We start from the raw sequence: 18,467 nt of genomic DNA, 5'->3' as shown, positions 1-18,467 counted from the left end.
GGCAGGGAAGTGAAGCAGGATGGATGGAAATGCCGATAAGGCAGACAGCCAGAGACATTAGGCTTGGCAGGCAGAAAAAAAGGGTCACTTTAAACAAATTACAAGCCCTGACATTTTCCCTTGGAACGCGTCCAAACCAATCACCACCAGCCGTCGCTGCTCCGCACAGTAGAATATTGACTACCCTATTTTATTCTTCATAATTTAGTCGAAATGTTGAATAATACATCGATTTAAAAACAATAGAAGGGTTATAAGGTCGCAAAAGGCATCCAATACAAGTTGTGGTTTGCTTGAATCAAATCGAGTAAAGAAGTTTATGATTATTGATATTTCAATATTGTAGTGTAACCAATATATTGATCTGGATAACAGTAATTTTTTATCCTCATTGATTGTAACAAAATAAACCTTAGACTTGTATTTGACGTGTCAAATCAAAATATTGACTGAGAAGGAGACAGCCCTGCCATCCCCTGTCCCCGACCCGTGACAGCTAAGCTGATCTTAGAACTCAGATCTTACCCCGTTAGCTGCTGCCATCTGTACGATCACCTCGGTGGCCACTCGGCTGAAATAGCGGCCGTCGCTCCCCACCACCAGGGTACAGCCCTGGCGGTCCCGCAGGTCCATGGAGGACAGCACGCTCTGGATGTAGTTCTGCAGGTAGTTCTTCTTCCCCTCGAACACCGCCGTCTTCCTCCGGAGCCCATTGGTACCGGGCCGCTGGTCCTCAAACGGCGTGGTTTGGACCGTCAAAACCGGGATGGGGCTTGTCTCCATCCTCGAGGCGAGGAACCCAAAGGAATGACGTTGATGAAGTTGATGGTGCTGGTGGTGTTGTTGGTGGTGATGATTATGATGATCAAACTTCCCTATGAGGCGTTCTAGTCGGGACGCAGGGGACTGCGTAATGTGTCCGCTTTTTGACGAAGGACCAGACAGCCACGGACCTCTTATCAGTCATAAGCCAGTTATCACTTTCATTTAAAAAGGGAAAACAGTTTGAGTTCAAGAGCGCAAAGATGGAGAAAACGGTGCGCAACAACCACCGGGACGCGCCTCCGCCAGACAGTGCGCGCTGCAGAGGTCCGAGCTGTGTGCCACTTTGACAACTCCCTCTTTTCCTAATAAGCCCGGCGCGCTGCAAAGACCCCCGCCTGCTAGGAGTAGAAGGGTTGGCTGAAAGCCCCCCTAGCTGCAATCAGCTGCGCCTTGAGCCCAAAATAAACCGAGGACTGCTGGGGAAATTGTTTGGGTCCCGGTATGCAATCGGAGACTCTTTGTGTCTGTCCGCATCCCCGATATATAAAGGCGTATGCAACAATCATTTTTATCTTTACTATTCATAACAGAAAGGCTTTTCGAGGGTTTAACCTTTACGGGGTTTGTATCATGAAACAATCATTAGAAGTTGTTAGATCCCCGGGAATGCAGTTAGTATTTTTCTTTAGATTCCTATATATATATATATCTATATATCTTTATATAGATAGGCTATATATATTATCTATAAATCTATATATAGATAAATAGATATACATCAGGGGGATTTGGCACATCGTGTGTAACAAGGGAGGCTCCTGCCCTCGTGTGTGTGGCAGTTGGCAGATAGCGCCAACCAGAACCCCGATGGACGAGCCCCCCAGGTCGGCCGCACGCACCTAACCTTGGCCAGCAGCGCCCCCTTAAGGTAAAGCTCCGTCATCTGCTCTTCACAACGCGCTTCGCAAGACGGCGCCGCACGCTGGCAAATAATGAGCCCCCATTAAGGACGAGATGGATGATAGTGTCGATGAGAATGTACGAGGATAGCATTATAATAACAATACAAACACTATGTTTGTTGTTTCTGGTAAACATCACATTATCCAACGCATTTTTTTTTTTGGTCTAGGCTAGTGCATAAATTAAAGAAAGAACACAGTTGCGCAATTGGATTGGCTTGATTTGTATACGTTTGAAATATATTAAGCCTTTTACATCATTTATTTTCTTTAGGCTATCTTTATATGTCATCATATGAATATATTATGTATTATGGAATGATAAGCATAATCATTTTTATTATCTAGGCTCAAATTACATTGTCTTCTCAAACAGAACTTAGGCCTAAACAAACTTGACTCTACTTTATTATTAAACTTATCGAACGTTATTATGAAACTAACTACAAAGACCTCTGCGTTGTTTATTCTTATGTTAATAAAACCTGTCTGTCGGCTCTTTATTATTTCACTGTTTAAATCCATTCATGTTTGAAAACAAAAAAAAATCCCTGAGAAATAAAAAAAAAGGTAGCTACATAGAATAAATAGGAAGAAAAACACAATTCAGTATTCGTTTAAATATTTATTTCAGTGGCAAATTCTTCACAAAATACATTCAACAATTATGTTGGAATTTCTTTTCACAAATATATTATTACTCATCTTATTTACATGGTTCCAGTCGGACACAACTACAAATGTTAACATAAATAAACATGCAATCACAGCTTTAAGGGTCTTTGCGTCCATCGCATGAGGCCTAAAACATCAATTCACATCAGATCAAGTTTTTTTCTTTGGGCCCAATGCAATGCCTTAACACCGAGGATAAGACATTTGAACCTGTTCTGTCACACTGTTCAACAAAGACGGACAGAACGGAGTCCTTGAATCCTGGAGGAGCCCCGGGACCAGACAGCCTGTGGGGGCCCCGTTGAATAGGTGGCACCCGTAACTCATGGTGACGTGGTTGCGTTGGGAAGACGGTTTGCTCATGATGCTGTCAATGCTGAAGGAACACGTGGACTGCGCGTTCCGCGTGCAGGGCTTCGGTTCCGCGGGTGCTGTGCCAAACTGCTGGGCTTTATAGTCTTTTGGTCCGGTGACCTTTCCGTACGCGGTAAGTCCTCCCGGGTAAGGGACACCGTGGTATGGGGACTGGGGAATCCCGATGATGCCTTCCTGAAGGGGGATGCACATAGTCGCCGTCGGTGAGCTCATTTGCGCCTGGACGCAGTAGGGCTGCCCGTAGGAACGGTACAAGTTGGGGTAAAACAGGAATCCGTCCTTCCCGAACTCGGGGTGGTTCCTCTTGAACCGCTTCCTTCGCCGTAGGAAACTGCCGTTGTCGAACATGTCCTCGGAGGCCGGGTCCAGTGACCAGTAGTTCCCCTTGCCAGGGTTTCCGGGCTCTCGCGGGATCTTGATGAAGCAGTCGTTGAGTGACAGGTTGTGCCTGATGGAGTTCTGCCACGCAGGGAACTTTTCCTTGTAGTAAGGGAACTTGTTGCTGATGAAGTCGCAGATGCCGCTCAGCGTCAGCTTCTTCTGCGGGTTCTGTAGGATCGCCATGGTGATGAGGGCGATGTAAGAGTAGGGGGGCTTGACCGAGCTGGTCAGAGCCCTCCTTGTCAGAGACGCGTCTGAGGAGGAGAAGCTGTTCTCGCTCTCCCCGGAGGAGTCGGACTCGGAGCACTCGAACTCGAGTGAGGACCCGGGGTCTGTGGGGTACGGCCGTGAGTTGCCTGTCCGCTGCTCTCCGTCTCCGACAATGTCAATTTCATCCTCTCCCAAAGGCGAAGCAGCATGAGAAGCTTCAAACTCACTGGAGAGCGTCATGGTCAAGTTTGGAGCGGTCAAAGCGGTGGTGCGTAAAACTCCTATGCGTAAAAGCGCACAGAGTAAACGGGTGATTCTACTCCTCTTTTGAAAGGGTTTGTGTGCCGTGCTCATGGGATTTGGGGACTTTATATAGTGAGAGAGCCACTACCCTGCAGGCCAGTCCCATTCAAGCCCAGAACCTATCAGAGTGGCCCCTCGTCATGGGGGGGCCACAGCAGCAAAACATGCAGGTGGGGTGTGTGTGTGTGTGTGTGTGTTGGGGGAGGGGGGAGTGTTGCTGTAATGAGATTTTACGCTAAGCTTAAATTCACTAAAGATGTAGTGTTACATTTATGCAAATGTTAAAACGGTTTAGCTGCACTTATAATTAAATGACTAAAACCAAGCACCAGGTTATTTCTTCAAAGTGTCTTCAACCTTTAATAGACAATCACAAAGTCCAGTCGTCTGGCATCCAACCCAAGAACGCATGAACGGCAGAAAGTTTCCGAGAGCCATCGCAGTTTGGGTAATAATATGTTGCTTACGTTATTGGAAAAAAGTCTCCATCTTTTTCCAGGCCCTGCTAAATATCAAATGAGGAAGAGATTCGCTTTGAACATGAATACAATTCCTGTAAACTGAGTTTATTTAGGAGGTATTTGTGCTTTCTCCCCAGGAGGGAGGGTCGGGGAGATCCCCCTTAGTACAGTAGCCCGTTTGGAGGTAAAATGCACTAGGAAATGTTAACACCACGCCTTAAACTCGTGATAAAAACTAAGCGTTTTTCCACTCGCGACCCCCGTTGTTTGGTTTAGTTTGCCACCTCTGGATGCCCGCGGGGGGGCGTGGCCGTGAAGATGGCCGTGGTGGGCCCCCCCGCAGCCCGGGAGAAAAGGTGGTCTATAGTCGGGCCTAACGAGGCGATCAGCATCAGAATCGAGTAGGAAACGGCCCAGCTGCACGGTGCGCTTACGGCTCCAGGGCCCAGTTCGGCTTTATGGCCCGGGATGAATGACCAGAGCAATCCTCAAAGCAAACCTGTCCAACACGCGGATACGTGTTAAAATCTCCCCATGGAAATACCACATCACCATTGCAAATTGCCCAAGTTGAGGGGAAAACGCCACCGCCTCTTTCACGGGCGGAGGAGAGTTCGTTTTTTTGAATATGTAGTTTACTAATTGTTAGACCGAATCTTTGGAGGAATCAGGAGAAGCATCCGTCCATCTGCGACAATTTAAGCAAATAATCAGGCCAATTGTAATTACTTTACGAAACTCACATCTTGGCCAATGCAAAATCAAAAACTTCTAGAATCAAATAAATGTTGAACCTATGGATTGAATGAAAAAATGTATTTCGCGCCCCTCAAAGAGATTATATTTGACTTGGACTCATTTTAATTAGTACAACTCAATCAGAAAGTAAACTTAGGCATACAGTGTTTAAAATGATCTTTATTTTAATAATTTAATAACAAAAGTACTAATTTAAGCCAAGAATATTCTTTAATTGGTGATACATCCCTCAACTCATTTAAACGCTCTATGCTTTTGTTAAAACCTTATACACAGGCCATGAACATATGCAAATATTGCATACTAGAAGGTTGTCTGAGGATGCCTTTGGTCCTAACCAGTGTGATAATATTTGAGAATTGGGACGACACACTGTCAACATCGAGTGCATGTAAAATTCCTTTACATGATCGCAAAGCAACACAGAAAAATGCTTTAAATCAATCAAGTCAATCAATTGTCAATAACGGCAGTCAAACACAAACTAATCTAACAAAAACTAGAAGCCTCTTATGCTCCCTTCTCTTGGGCCACAACTGTGGAGGTGAACTGCTCTTGTAAAATGTCTTTGTCCAGGTTTCGCCCTGCAGGGGGGGGGGGGGGGGGGGATGGGAGGAGGGAAGCACACGTTAAGAAAGATTCTCGATTGCACACGCAAAACACGTAAGCACCAAGCAAACCAACACGGGGATCACGGCCCAGAGAACTATCGCAACAAAAACTACCAGGTTCAGCTTTGCAAACCAAAAAGAAGATCCAATATGGAGGGGGACCTCTGGACTGCTTCCAGATCAAATTCCATTTTGTTTACTTATTTTAACACTCATTTAATTTGACCTCAGTTTCTGGCTTTCAGAACTATGTTTATCCATTTATTTAATTCATTGACATGCCAGATATAAATATGTATTTTTTTTACTTTTAGTGATCAGCATTTGAGGCTTCTGCAGGCCAAGACTCAACGCAAACAACGGGAAATGCGTGCGTGTGTTTGTGGGAGTGTGTGTCCGTGTACAGGTGAGTGTGTTTGTACCTATGAAGACCAGCCTGTTGATCCTGGGGTCGTCCCCCCAGAGCTGGGGCAGCTCATTCAGCTCGTACAGCTCATGGACCCCCTGCAGCATCACCTGGTGGGCTTTACCTGCCAAGGACACGATGCCCTGAACACATGCATACACACACAGACCCAGAGAGAGACCCAGACACACACACACACACACACACACACACACACACACACACACACACACACACACACACACACACACACACACACACACACACACACACACACACACACACACACACACACACACACGTCAAGACAATGCATGTGAAAAAACAATTATTGGAGATCATAAAATCCTTGTTCTCTGTGAAGGACCTTCAGGCGGATGACTGTCATAGGAAGGCCCTCTTTGTTGTGGAACATCTTTTCCCACAGGAGGTTCTGAGGAGGGGGGGATACAACATTAGCATTAGTTATAGTCTTATGCAGGCATGAAATACTATGTTTTGAAGTCAGACCAGTTGGCATTTATACCTGGACAAAGATGTTTAATACGTCTTCAGAAAGGTTTCCGTCCAATTCAAATGTCACCGTCAGTATACTCTGTTTTGTAAAGCACAAAAGAAAAATGTGAAAGGATGAACTATGATAACTTCACAGCTATGGTTTGAGTTAAATGGTTTGATGTTATTGTTTGAGTTGAATTACAAAACTTGACAAAAGTTTGCTTGAATTCGGTTTTGCAGTAGGCCTAGTATAAAAAGCATTGAGTGAAATAGGTGGTTTCATGTCGTTTTTATGTGTGCTGTTCAAACACCAATTCATTGCTCTGCACACAAATCAGACTTCTAAGGAAATTTGTTAATTTAAAATGTGAATTTGATCAACTGTAGTATTTCTTTAAACTTCATTGTCAGTAGTATCCTGCAGTGATAACCACCGGAAATATATAAGACACAAGTCCCTGCACACGTTAAACTAAACCTGAACAGTCATTAGATGTTTAGTTACGAGCAAGCGATTTTACGCGCCAATTGACAACTTCGTTGATGAGTGTGTCAAAAACCACGGGGCCACTCAGCACCTGAGACCGACCGATATGACACCCCTCCTTCCCTGAATCGCCTCGCTACCCCTCCTCACGTTCCACCCCCCCTTCTCCACTTCCTTTACAGCACTGAAAAAGGGGGCACTTTGCAGATATTTAGGGTTTTGTGTCAAAGTGTTAAGATTACACACTTCCTTTTCATTTGGTATAACAACAGAAAAGCAGCATTCTCATTAACATGAAAAGAGCAACGCAGGGAGGAGAAGGAGGTGGGGGCGGGGCTGGCGGGGGCGGCTGGAAAGAGGGCTGAGATTCATGCGGGAAAAGGGGAACTGGAGGAAAACAGACAACAATGCCATTTATTTACTCACGCACCACACGCAAACAAGCCCCCCCTTCCCCGCCATCCCATTCCCTGCTCCCTAGCCTTTGATTCGCAGGCACGGGGTATAAAGTCATATCCCACACCATAATATGTTAAATGGGGGGTTTTGAATGAGAACTTGAGGTGTGATGAAACCCATTAAAGTGGACCCACTAAAGGGCGTTCGTCTCCAAGGAGAAGCCTAGAACCAGTTTCCTAATTGTAATTATGCCCTGGTGTATGTGTAGGTAGCAGTAAGTGCATATTCATGTATTTAGATACAAGCATTCTAGTGCTCGCTTTAAAGATAAGGTCATAGTTTATGGTGACTTGAGTGTATGTGGAATCCAAAATACATTGAGCTTACCGGCTGTGTGGTCAGCCGGTAAGCTAGAGGGAGTAAGATTCCTACTCTGGGACTACTACCTGGAGAAGGAAAGGTCATCTGTGTAGCAAAAGGGAGATTACTTTACCCGGTAAACCTACTCTTTATGTCAAACATACTGTATGTGTTTACAGTTGCCCTCAACAATTTAGGGTGCAGGATGTGTTGTGAGTGGGCAACACAAGATTGGGCAACACATAAATAAACAAAGTGTGTTTGTAGTAAAGACCCACACAAAGGCAAAAGCAATCCATTGCGGCAACATTTTTAACATGAGTCTCATCAGGACAGAGACAGACTGACACCAGTGCTTTACTCGCTGACCATAATGAATCAGTAACAGGATAGAGAGACAGACCGAGAGAAAGAGAGCGAGAGAGAGATTGTGAGAGACAGACAGACACTCTTTACAGTGTATGACTCAGGATAAGCCTCTTTCCCAGCACTACAACACTTCAAAAGCCTTGGGTAAATCCCCAACACAAAAAACAGAAGGAGTTTTCACCCGAGTGTGATGGCCTGGGGTAACAATGATGAGCACGCATGCCTTTAGCCCCAGGCACGTGCACCACTGCCAGATGACAGCTAGGGGGCTCAGACTGCAATCACACACACACACACACACACACACACACACACACACACACACACACACACACACACACACACACACACACACACACACACACACACACACACACACACACACACACACACACACACACACACACACACACACACACACACACACACACTTCATCTGTGGTAAAATACACGTCTCATTCATTGTTTGTTTTTGATTTATTATTCCCCTTCTCATTCATTCATGGTTTATTTAATTCCTGTGTCACAATAGGTTGTATTTCTGTACTTGACTCCCCCCATGGTCCTCCCATTTCCTTTTCCCTGCTTTGAATTGTTTTTACTGTGCATGTCAAAGCACTTAGTACAAGTCTTTACAAGCTTCTATACAAATACCTATCATTTTATATTTCATCATCATTATTTTTATGATACACATAAGAAGCGATACTCAAATAATGCCAACACATAAGCGAAAGCGGTCACTCCAACTTCCAGAGCAGATGAAGACGTTACCTTGTCTAGATGAGGCTTTGAGTCCTTCATCAGCCGCAGCTTCTCTGCTAAACTGCACGAAGGAACACAACATTAAATCATAGTTTTGCCAACTTTTCTACCAAGTTGAAATAAATATTATACATACATATATATATATATATATTAACTATCTTTTAGATGTTCATATAACCTTTTTAAAGTGTATTTTGAGTAGTGATTCTCCACACTTAAACCAATTATTTGTGTATACCTTTTGTGTCCACCTCGGATTTACGTTCTACTTTGTGTAAATTAAGTCAAATAAAAGACTTGCAAGTACGTTTCCACCGCTTTGTTCAAAAATTAATGAGATAATCATCATTCAGCGACCCCGACGCCACCCCCTCCAATGTGCTTTAAACCCCCCCCCCCAGTGTGTCCTTTCTGCCCTGACCTCACAAGGAGGCTAAAATGTGTGTCCAGCAGTTTGAGTCCCGCGTGTTGTTGGTGCCACACAGGCAGGCCTGGCGGGGGGCCGCATCAAACAGCCAGCGTGGGCTCAATGGGAGGAAGAGGTGGGGGGGGTCTCTGAAAAGGCAGGACTAAAAGGGGGCTATCTGTTGGAACAAGGGGGCCGTCTCCTCGGGAGCCTCGCGGACACACACAGACCTAATCCTCCGCAGCTGGTCCCGTCCGGGGGGGTGGGGGGGGGGGGGGGTTGGGGGCAAAGGCCTGTTGTAAGAGAGCCTTAACGCCTCGGCCCTCTTTTCTCCCCATGCAGATGGATGGATGGATGAACCCCCCCCCCCATTCACCGCACACTGTTTCTGCAGGGGTCTCAATATGGCCACCCTCTCCCCTACACAGCGGCCTCCCACGGAGCGATAGAGGCCGGCTCTAAAGGGGAGTCTGTTAATTAGAAGGGGAACGTGGGGCCGACAATACTAAGACCGTTGATGACCGCTGCACGCTGCAGCCAGGTTCCCGCCACAATGCGCCGTCGCCCCACAGGGCCCCGCCCTTTGAGGGACTTAGAGCGCGGCGGAAAAAAAAAAGTTAATAATCCTCCTCCGCATATTGACAGAGGAGGAGAGGCTTTCAGGGACTCACTTTGCGCCGTCTTTACTGTCAAAGGAATGCAGATCCAGGACTTCAGAGAGGTCCACCCTGCGGAGGCAGAAGAAGAAGAAGAGGAGATGTACCATTGAAACCGTCCCCGGTTGAGCTCGGTTAAGGAGGTCTACAATGGGGAGGCGGCGGTTACCCAGTGCCCCCCCCCAAAACACTCGTACACAAAACGGGAGATAACACAGACAAAACACAACCGCAGACCACTGAAAGACAACTTCGCACTCCCCCCCCCCCTCTCTCACCCCCGCTGATGAAGAGCTACGGTGGGTGGCTGAAACTGAAGACTCATGTGAACGTTTTGTAGTGGTTGACCCCGCTCGGCCCAGCGTCTTTCATCCGCCCGCCCCGTGAGTGGGGCTCTGTGAGGGGCCGGGCCGCAACACACCCTGGCTTTGAAACCCACAGTGACCCGCTCGGCGTGCACACATGCTACCTGGCTCCGCTAACGGGCGCACTGTGTTAGAACTGGGAGATGCACAACACACACACACGCATGCACACACAAGCACACAAAGAAGGTAGGGTATGTGGGGGGGGGGGGGGGGGTGCATGTGTGGGAATGTGGCTTGCATGTGATTACACCGATCCTCTGCTGGTTCTTTGGACCTGGTGGTTAAAGAACAGAATTTCACCTTGATTTCTGAGTCTCCAGGATCTTGACGAGACCATTGATCGACCTGGAAAAAACAATCACGTTTTAACAATCGCTTGTGCTAATGAAGCGGTTCTGCTACACTAGAGGGGGGGGGGGGGGGGGGGGGGGGGGGGGTGCTCGGCTGACCTGACGGTGTCCCTGAGCTCCTGCAGGGCCTCCTGCTCCACCAGGTCGGTCTTGTTGACGATGGCCAGGTCTGCCAGGGCGATCTGCCTGTTGAGGAAGCCCCAGGTACAACCGTCATTACCTGTCCCTTACAAGGACTTCAATGTACTTTTTAGTCGCACTTGAAGCTGGAAGGTAAAGGCGCGGATTTCTTCATTTCTTAATTAGGAAAACAAAACCAAAACATATCAACACACGGATTCGCAATCTCCTCCTTGTTGATGAGAAAGAATGGTATTGACTCAGAGTGTATATGCCATTTAAAATATGAATCAACATCATTATCCAATGATGTTGATCATAGGTTCAATTAAAAAATATTAAAACCATAATTGATTCACAATGCTTTTTCATAATGGGACTGAGAGCAAAGGTCAACAGTTTGTACCACCAAACATAATGTGTGTGTGTGTGTGTGTGTGTGTGTGTGTGTGTGTGTGTGTGTGTGTGTGTGTGTGTGTGTGTGTGTGTGTGTGTGTGTGTGTGTGTGTGTGTGTGTGTGTGTGTGTGTGTGTGTGTGTGTGTGTGTCCAACGTTTGGTTTAGGAGGCGACAAGACCAACAAAAGCACAAAGTTCAAGGGGTCAAGCCACTGTTGCTGCCGCCTATTTGTTCAACAACAACGACAGCAACAACACTAAACAGATGCTGGTATGAAGACGGACAAGTGAAGGGTTAATGAGAAATACAGACAGGCTTGGTGAAAGGGAGACAGACAGACCAACGCCCCAAACACAATGAGTTACAATTGCATACCTGGCTGCTTCGTTAACCAGGCCTTCAGGTTTCTCCTCCTTTAGATGCTTTATACAGAACAGTCAGAAAGATTACGTTAGATTCCAAATCCAGAATGAATACTCAATGGCCTTTCTAACAAAACAAAACAGGTTGAGTTTTTATAAACACACACACACACACCACAACAGTATTCTAACAGGCAATATAAAAAAAAAAAGCATGACGTTGTGATAAATGATTAAAAAGCCGATATTCAATCTGGCAAATAACAAAACAAAAAACGAAGCAATAACCTCCTATTTTTCTGATTTGTTTCCCTGTGATGGGCTCTGTGGAGAGGGGGGCCGCACTAGCGCTAAGAGGGTCCAAACGTAATAACAGCCAGGGCAGGAGAGGACGACCCCGCCGGCTGAGCCCTGAACATCAAGCCATCAGCCCCCTGTCACCTCACAAAGCGCTCCTGTCTCGCGGTAACCAACAATGAATGATGGGTAGCCAATCAAATAAGATGAAGGATTCAATTGAACAGTTTGGCTGAATGCCAACCCCCTTCTTCCCCCGTTCTACGGCCGCATCTTAAGAGTCGCACCCGATGAGGCTCGCCTAAACACGCCATACGGCCACAGAGAGTTACATAATGAGGTAATAACTAAACATGTGCATGTTTAATTTCCTTTCCCGTCACAATCATTGGCTAAAAGGCAAACCACCCTTTCAGAACAAACGGTTTACAAGACAACAGAAGCCACGTTGTATTTTCCATGTGGTGAAATACATGACTGAGATATAACCAGAACAACAAAAGCTGATGCTTCAAATTGAGTACCACAAAACCAGTAAATAAAAAGAATGTAACCTCGTAGTTATGTGTTACTAACTAACCTCTAACCTCATAATAATCCTCACTTTCAATCCGTGGCATGTGTGAACATTTACCATGAAATCTGTCATAAACTCTGAACCCTGACTTTACTTTCTTTGGTTGGTCTATACTGCTACCAGGTAAAGGTGCCTTAAGGCAGTTAGTGAGTTGGGTATTCCACTGGATAGCTGAGGGGAAAAGGTGGCGAGTGAACCTGACAGCCCTATTACAATGCTCACTACTCTCTGGCATATATTGCTCCTTCACTTTAAATCATCCTGCTGTCTCTTTGTCTTTGACATTGCCTTCATGCTGTCTCCTCTTCCTGTCTGTGTCCAGGACACAGCAAAGGGGACACATGCATGACAGCTTCAGATTGAAAATGATAATCTAACTGTCACACACCATGTTCCTATTTTATAATTCTGCAACGGCAGGCGGGGTGTGTGAAAAGGTCCATTTATGGTTCAGTTCAAATCTATCAGAGATCTCGAAAAGCATTTCAAACATAAATCTAATTAGAGCCTTTTCTAAAAAAGTGTTCTCTTTCAAAACAAAATAAATGTATATAATAATCATAAACACACACCTGCAGTCCGTACTTTGCATCAATGACAGTGACGATGCCTGAAAATGTGGAAACATAACAAATGTATTAATGGTTAATTTTAACGTTAGAGGGTTCAACAGGGCAGTTCGGCTTTATTTTATGATTCTCCACAGCCTTTTGGTGTCCAGCTAAGTCTGTTTGTCCAAGACACTTTCTCTGGGTCTACTCCAGAATCCACTTTTGGTCTGCAAGTCTGTCACAACATGCCGAACAGCTGAGTATTCAATCGGGAGAAAGAAAATAAACCATTTTGTGAATTCTTACTGTGGAGGAACACCCGGAATTTAATTTGTAAACAAGGGGGCTCTATTTTTTCTGTTTTCTGTTGTGGTTTGGAGACCAGGCCTAAACTTTGCTGGAATTTAACTTAATAAATTCAACATAACAGAACAATGGTCAACCCAAAACAGAGGCAACCCAGAGTTATTTTGTATTGTTTACCAACGGTCTGAACTGAATTATCTTCACTAATGCTTCACTAAGTGAAAAATGTGACACAGGCACAAACTAAAAAGGAAACAAATCACATCCAAAAATGAACAAGTATACAAAAACACAAAGAGCAACAAAAGTGCATTATCAACAAAAGATGGCACATTGTGGTTTCGTATTTCCTACCATCCAAATAGACGTCACTGCCCAAGTCAGCATCTACCCAGAACATGGCCGCCACAGCCCCTGCAGAGGAGATTAACATAATAAATAGAGAACATCTGCAATCATTTCAGCTCTAGGTATACAGCACATACACCCTGGGCATACAGGGGCCAGGAGAAGGAAACAAGCAGCGACAAATCTATAAATTGTTCTCTAATATAAGCCATACAGACAAAAGAAGCTGAAGATTTCATAAAAAAAAAAAAAGGTTAAAAATAGTAAACCATGTGATGAAGTATTAAAACAAACTACAGAAAAGTATTTGTCTTACACTCCTCAGTCGTAGTTAGTGTATGCATGTAGTTTAGTCGTGCTTCTTGGGCCAGATAAAACCAATATTTTTTATTTCACTATTGTTAAATAGTTTATCTTCCGGCGGTACATTCCGTTGCCTTTCAATTTGTGCTATGGAAGTGGTTATGGGGCGAGGCCATGTCTGCGTGCAAGCCTAATCTTGTTCACAAAATGCACTTTGTGTCAAAGCGTCAAGCTGGGAATAAGAAAGCATTGTAAATATTTAATAGGTGCGGAATGAGAAACACAGTTTCACCCTTACGGAGCATCCACATGGCCCTCCAACACCCCACCCCTTGCTGGGAGACCTCTGATTGACAGCACTGTCTAGGCCAATGACAGCTCTGTCGTAGTCAATAACGAGAACGTCTCAGCCAATGACAGGCCATCGGGCATGCGCGTAGCGTTAACGTTGGTGGGTTGTGTTAGGACGTGGAGTGTGAATGGCCGGGTCCGTTTTCGTTTGACACCTGTCATTCTGCCACACCCCAGTCATCACAGATTGCCCACCAGCCACCATAATGGCCTTCTACTTGTTCCCTCGTTCAACCCTTGAGAAGGCAATGGTTTGTTTTTCTGAAGGCCCCGGTGGAAACAGGTTTGTTGGACAGCAATACAGAAGCCGCTGCAGTTCCCACACGTGCATCACTCCAAAGAGAACAAGTCACAATACAATATTCTGTTTGACCGAAGGGAAACCTTTTTCTGTGAAGGATTGTTAGGTGCAGCATTGGTAGAAAAATATTTTGGACTGACAACGTTTTATCAATGCCCTTTAATATAGATTGGACCTGTTCAGTGTATGTCTGTGATGTAGCAATGTAAACATTATAGATTCAAAATTAAATTTAAAGTTACATACTTTGTGTCTTAATTTTGATACCATTTCAACTGAAACCACACATTTAAACAACTACAACTTAGAACTTAAAGGTTGGGTATGGGATTTGCGAAACGCCAGCAGATTTTGAAAATACCCAACTCAAATGGTCCTACCCCCTCTCCTTCAAGCTGACTCTGACTCCACCCATTCCAAGTACATGGACGCGCAATCATGCACGAGTGCGAACACAAATGCGCGAGAGCGAGCCAGGCTAGCTAGGTTGGAGTTTAGGGTTGTCTTCTAGTGCTAGGTCCAAATGTGGATTAGTTAGCTAGCTCCAGTAGCTACCGCAGGATAACAACAAACAGAAGCTTGCTCTGGGTCACGATCTTTGAGTACGTGCACGAAGGGGTCACGCGAGGGGGAGTGCAGTACTTTGACGTACTTACTGTTCAATGCCACTCGGTGGTTCTGGAAATCATTGGCTGGAGTTTTTCGAGCCCTGCCCGTTCCACAGATGATTGACTTGTTTAATTTTCATGTCAGTACTTCTAACTCAGTGGCTGTAAGTGGGATATGATAAGGATTTCAAGTAATTTTGCCCATACCCAACCTTTAATATATATTTATCAAAGTATAACTGGCTTTATCTTATTTTTTAAGTTTTATTCTGATTAAATTGTATGAATTTTAGTCTTAATTTTCAGCTGAGACCCCTGGCCCCCAATGGGGTCCTGACCCGGTTCAGAATCATTAGCTACCTTAAGTCAAGTCAATTATATTTGTGTAGCCCTTAATCACAGTGAGCCTCAGAGGGCTTTATAGGCAATATTTTAGGAGACTTTGTTGTGTAATAAATCAAGTTAGCTATTGAGTTACCTGGGTCTGCGAGTCCTGTGGTTTCCAACAGGATGTAGTCAAATTTCCCCTTCTTCTCCATCAGATTCTCTATTGCTTTCAAGCCATTGTCTCTAAAGAGGGGACCAAATTTATATAAATTATAATGTTATAAAATTGATTTGAATAATTATTTTTGGTCATTTCAAAAAGCCTTTCCTGTAGGACTTACACTTAACTAAAGTAATAGTACCAAGTTCTATGATGCATCTTGTATGTTGGAAGATCAAAACGAATAATAAAAAATAAATGCGTTAATAATTTAAACTAAGCAGCCCCTGTGGTCAATTATACATTGACTCAAATACTATCAATGGGCCGAAGTGGATCAACGCACTTGACAGAGCAACAGAGGCAGCCGTTTCGAAGCTCCAGCCATTCTTCATACAGCTCTCCGGCCTGGCTCACTGCTAGAGACTTCTCCAAGGCACTCCCTATCAGACACAACACCAGGAAAGACAATGACGGATGGTCTGAATACAGAATATAATGCTCTTGTTTCAATAATGGCATAGTGCAGCAGACTTACAGCAGACTTAAGTGTGGATTATAAGATTCCAATGAGAAATAAAGAAACAACACTCAAAGATAAGGTGCTCAGGATATCCTGAGGGATTCGTCTGTCTTCTGCCATCAAAGAAAGGGGTGATAGCAAATATCCAAATAATATTTACAGAATAAAGAAAAAGCTTCAAAATGTTGAAAAAATTGATGTGACCACAGTTTCAACAATGGTGGTGTCTCACAATGCTTCTCTAAGCTTGCAGTACGTAAGAATTAAATCCCTTATCTTGAGAAAAAAGGTCATCGCCGGCATGTTCATGCTGGATGTCTTTTAGAATTATACAGGTCAGGTCTTTTTATGAAAAGATCTGACATGGCATTGCAGCTTGTGAAATGGTTCCTTCTGCCCATTGAAATTACCAAAGCAAAAATGTTTGTCCTATGACACACACATCTCTGAATAACAAACCCCAATGAATTTGTGATGTTTGCTGCACTCTAGTGGTATACAAATTAGTAGCTAGTTGCATATTAGCGACGAACACTTAACATTTTAATAATACTGAGATAATTCATTCTAATACAGTACAACATGTGGTCAATTATAATTTCAGTAAAAATAACACCAACAGATTGTCCTTCCATGGTACTTGGCTTACCCTCTCCAAATTCGTTTAGTATAACAGCAATCCGCTTGTTGTGCTGTTCCGACAATATGAAATTTAAGAGTGTGGTCTTCCCAGCACCTAGACAAATCAAAGTTGAATTGTGGAGAATATCAATAACCATGGTATAAATAACATAGGACTAGTACACATGCACGATTCTGATTTATTATAAATAACCACGTGTTTTGGACTAGATGTATAAACGCCTGTTAAACATAAATAACAAATACATCTTAGACAACAATAATATTGTCGTCTTGTACCAAGGTATCCAGTGATGATGGTGACAGGTATTTGTTTATCATTTTCTATAGGCACCAACTCAGGGCAGTCATCATCGTCTTGCTGCACCGGCTCATCCATTGCAGCGCTGATACTCTCTTCAGAAGGGGCCAAGAAATGCTGCCGATGACGATACAAAATGTAAACACCGGTACTATTCCTGAAATTAGACCGCTAGCGAGATACACACGTCAGTTATCAACGTGTAAAGCCTACACATGGTTTTTGTTTACTTCCTACGAACACGTAAAAGCGTGACACTTACCACAACTCTGCCTTTCTTTTAACTCCTTATATCACAACTCCAGTGCTTGATTGCATAGGAAACTGGAAGGAAAGAATTAAACTGTACAGCACGGATAATTCCAGGGATCATACAGCCATGGGAGAATGTGTAGCGTTATGTGCAACATGATCAAACTACCGACCCCATTGCAAAGTCATATTGGTTCCACAGGATGCTCCTGGGAACTCACGCTAGAGGGACAAAGTCTGACTAAATTCAGAGTTTGTTCCGCCATAATGTTGCAAATGTAAATGAAATGAAAAGGGAATAATTTTTTTCATAACATTTATCTAATATATAAATCATATATAGGCAACCGTACGGAGTCAACCTGTAGTGGAGTGCAATGCACCATAGTGAACGGCAGAGGGAGAGAAAAAGCATTTCAGTGTTTGCTGCACAAAAAACATGATGAAAAAGTCACTGAGCCTATAGATTTATGTACAAAACAATTCATTCAGCCAGAGGAGGAGATTCTCATTTCCCTTAGGAGGGTCCAGAGTTAGTGCTCTTAGTTAAGGAGAGTCGGTTAAGCATGGGCCAGGTAAATGAAATACCGCTCATAGGAAAATGGACAGAATGCTAGGCCAAAATGCTTTGAAAATAATTCTGCCAATTGTATTTTCTAATAAAATCCACTCAAAATCCTACCTGGTAGCGTAACTTTTCAGCCTGTTTTCATGTGGTTAGTTTAATACACTCAGCCACCTCAATTAAAACTTCCACAATACATTGTCACTATATTTACAAGATATACAAATGCACATTACTATATTATAATACAATAGTATATTACGCTATATTATACAACATGATATCATTAATGTTCCTGTATTATTGACAACAAGATCTTAATTGATGGGGGGCCCCATGTCATCGGCAGTCCCTATCTCTACCCAGGTGGTGGCGGTAGAGTATCATCCAAGTTGGCTGAAGTCTAACAGCTTTGTCATTGTTTTCTTTGCAACTTTATAGCGTCATTTTATTTAAGTACTATTTTCAACTGGTAGCTCAAAATCCTTGACCGCTTTAGACACAGCTAGTTCACCGACAAATTATAATTAAGTCAAATCAAAAGCGGTGCACAGGTCCACATATACTATTTAGCCACATGGCCCACATCTAATCAACACGCTACGA

The 18,467-nt window shown here is 44.0% G+C and overlaps 3 protein-coding genes across 6 annotated transcripts in view; all 3 read right to left on the bottom strand.

Annotated features, from left to right (window-relative positions):
• The window catches only part of pgm5 (phosphoglucomutase 5), a 20,915-nt gene extending 19,793 nt beyond the window's left edge, over positions 1 to 1,122 (bottom strand). Inside the window, exon 1 of the mRNA XM_060054618.1 lies at positions 526 to 1,122. Coding sequence (XP_059910601.1) covers positions 526 to 783 — 258 coding nt within the window. The 5' untranslated portion in view covers positions 784 to 1,122. The remainder of the gene's footprint in view (positions 1 to 525) is intronic.
• Positions 1,123 to 2,339: 1,217 nt separating this feature from the next.
• On the bottom strand, positions 2,340 to 3,708 carry foxd5 (forkhead box D5). The gene has a single exon (XM_060054617.1). The coding sequence runs from the start codon at positions 3,606 to 3,608 to the stop codon at positions 2,586 to 2,588; it is 1,023 nt and encodes a 340-aa protein (XP_059910600.1). The 5' UTR covers positions 3,609 to 3,708; the 3' UTR covers positions 2,340 to 2,585.
• A 1,324-nt stretch (positions 3,709 to 5,032) lies between these two features.
• On the bottom strand, positions 5,033 to 17,489 carry cbwd (COBW domain containing). Of its 4 annotated transcripts, none has more exons than XM_060054635.1 (16): positions 17,307 to 17,489; positions 17,023 to 17,161; positions 16,751 to 16,837; positions 15,925 to 16,021; positions 15,570 to 15,661; positions 13,535 to 13,594; positions 12,896 to 12,933; positions 11,463 to 11,509; positions 10,669 to 10,755; positions 10,520 to 10,564; positions 9,867 to 9,923; positions 8,796 to 8,847; positions 6,435 to 6,503; positions 6,276 to 6,341; positions 5,925 to 6,051; positions 5,033 to 5,475 (listed from the first exon to the last, which is right to left on the bottom strand). In XM_060054635.1, exons 2-16 carry the CDS (start codon positions 17,120 to 17,122, stop codon positions 5,402 to 5,404), a joined length of 1,098 nt encoding a protein of 365 aa, XP_059910618.1. In that variant the 5' UTR covers positions 17,123 to 17,161; positions 17,307 to 17,489; the 3' UTR covers positions 5,033 to 5,401. The 4 variants fall into 4 exon arrangements, with proteins under 4 accessions (XP_059910618.1, XP_059910619.1, XP_059910620.1 ...); XM_060054636.1 differs by having other exon boundaries at positions 17,023 to 17,215; positions 17,307 to 17,471; XM_060054637.1 differs by lacking the exon at positions 17,023 to 17,161 and having other exon boundaries at positions 17,307 to 17,470.
• Between the last annotated feature and the right edge of the window lie 978 nt (positions 17,490 to 18,467).

Source organism: Gadus macrocephalus, chromosome 6 (assembly GCF_031168955.1).
Source record: "Gadus macrocephalus chromosome 6, ASM3116895v1".
NCBI lineage: Eukaryota > Metazoa > Chordata > Actinopteri > Gadiformes > Gadidae > Gadus > Gadus macrocephalus.
Note: the sequence above shows the minus strand (reverse complement) of the source record. Positions and strands in the feature narration are given on the sequence as shown.

What these genes read in the sequence shown, in the direction of transcription:
- foxd5 (XM_060054617.1), bottom strand. Translation starts at nt 3,608, where the DNA reads ATGACGCTCTCCAGTGAGTTTGAAGCTTCTCATGCTGCTTCGCCTTTG.
- cbwd (XM_060054635.1), bottom strand. Translation starts at nt 17,122, where the DNA reads ATGGATGAGCCGGTGCAGCAAGACGATGATGACTGCCCTGAGTTGGTG. An exon ending in CATCATCACTGGATACCTTG is followed by an intron (nt 16,838 to 17,022) that starts GTACAAGACGAC and finishes TGATTTGTCTAG; the next exon opens with GTGCTGGGAAGACCACACTC. An exon ending in TATTAAACATCTTTGTCCAG is followed by an intron (nt 6,342 to 6,434) that starts GTATAAATGCCA and finishes CCCCCTCCTCAG; the next exon opens with AACCTCCTGTGGGAAAAGAT.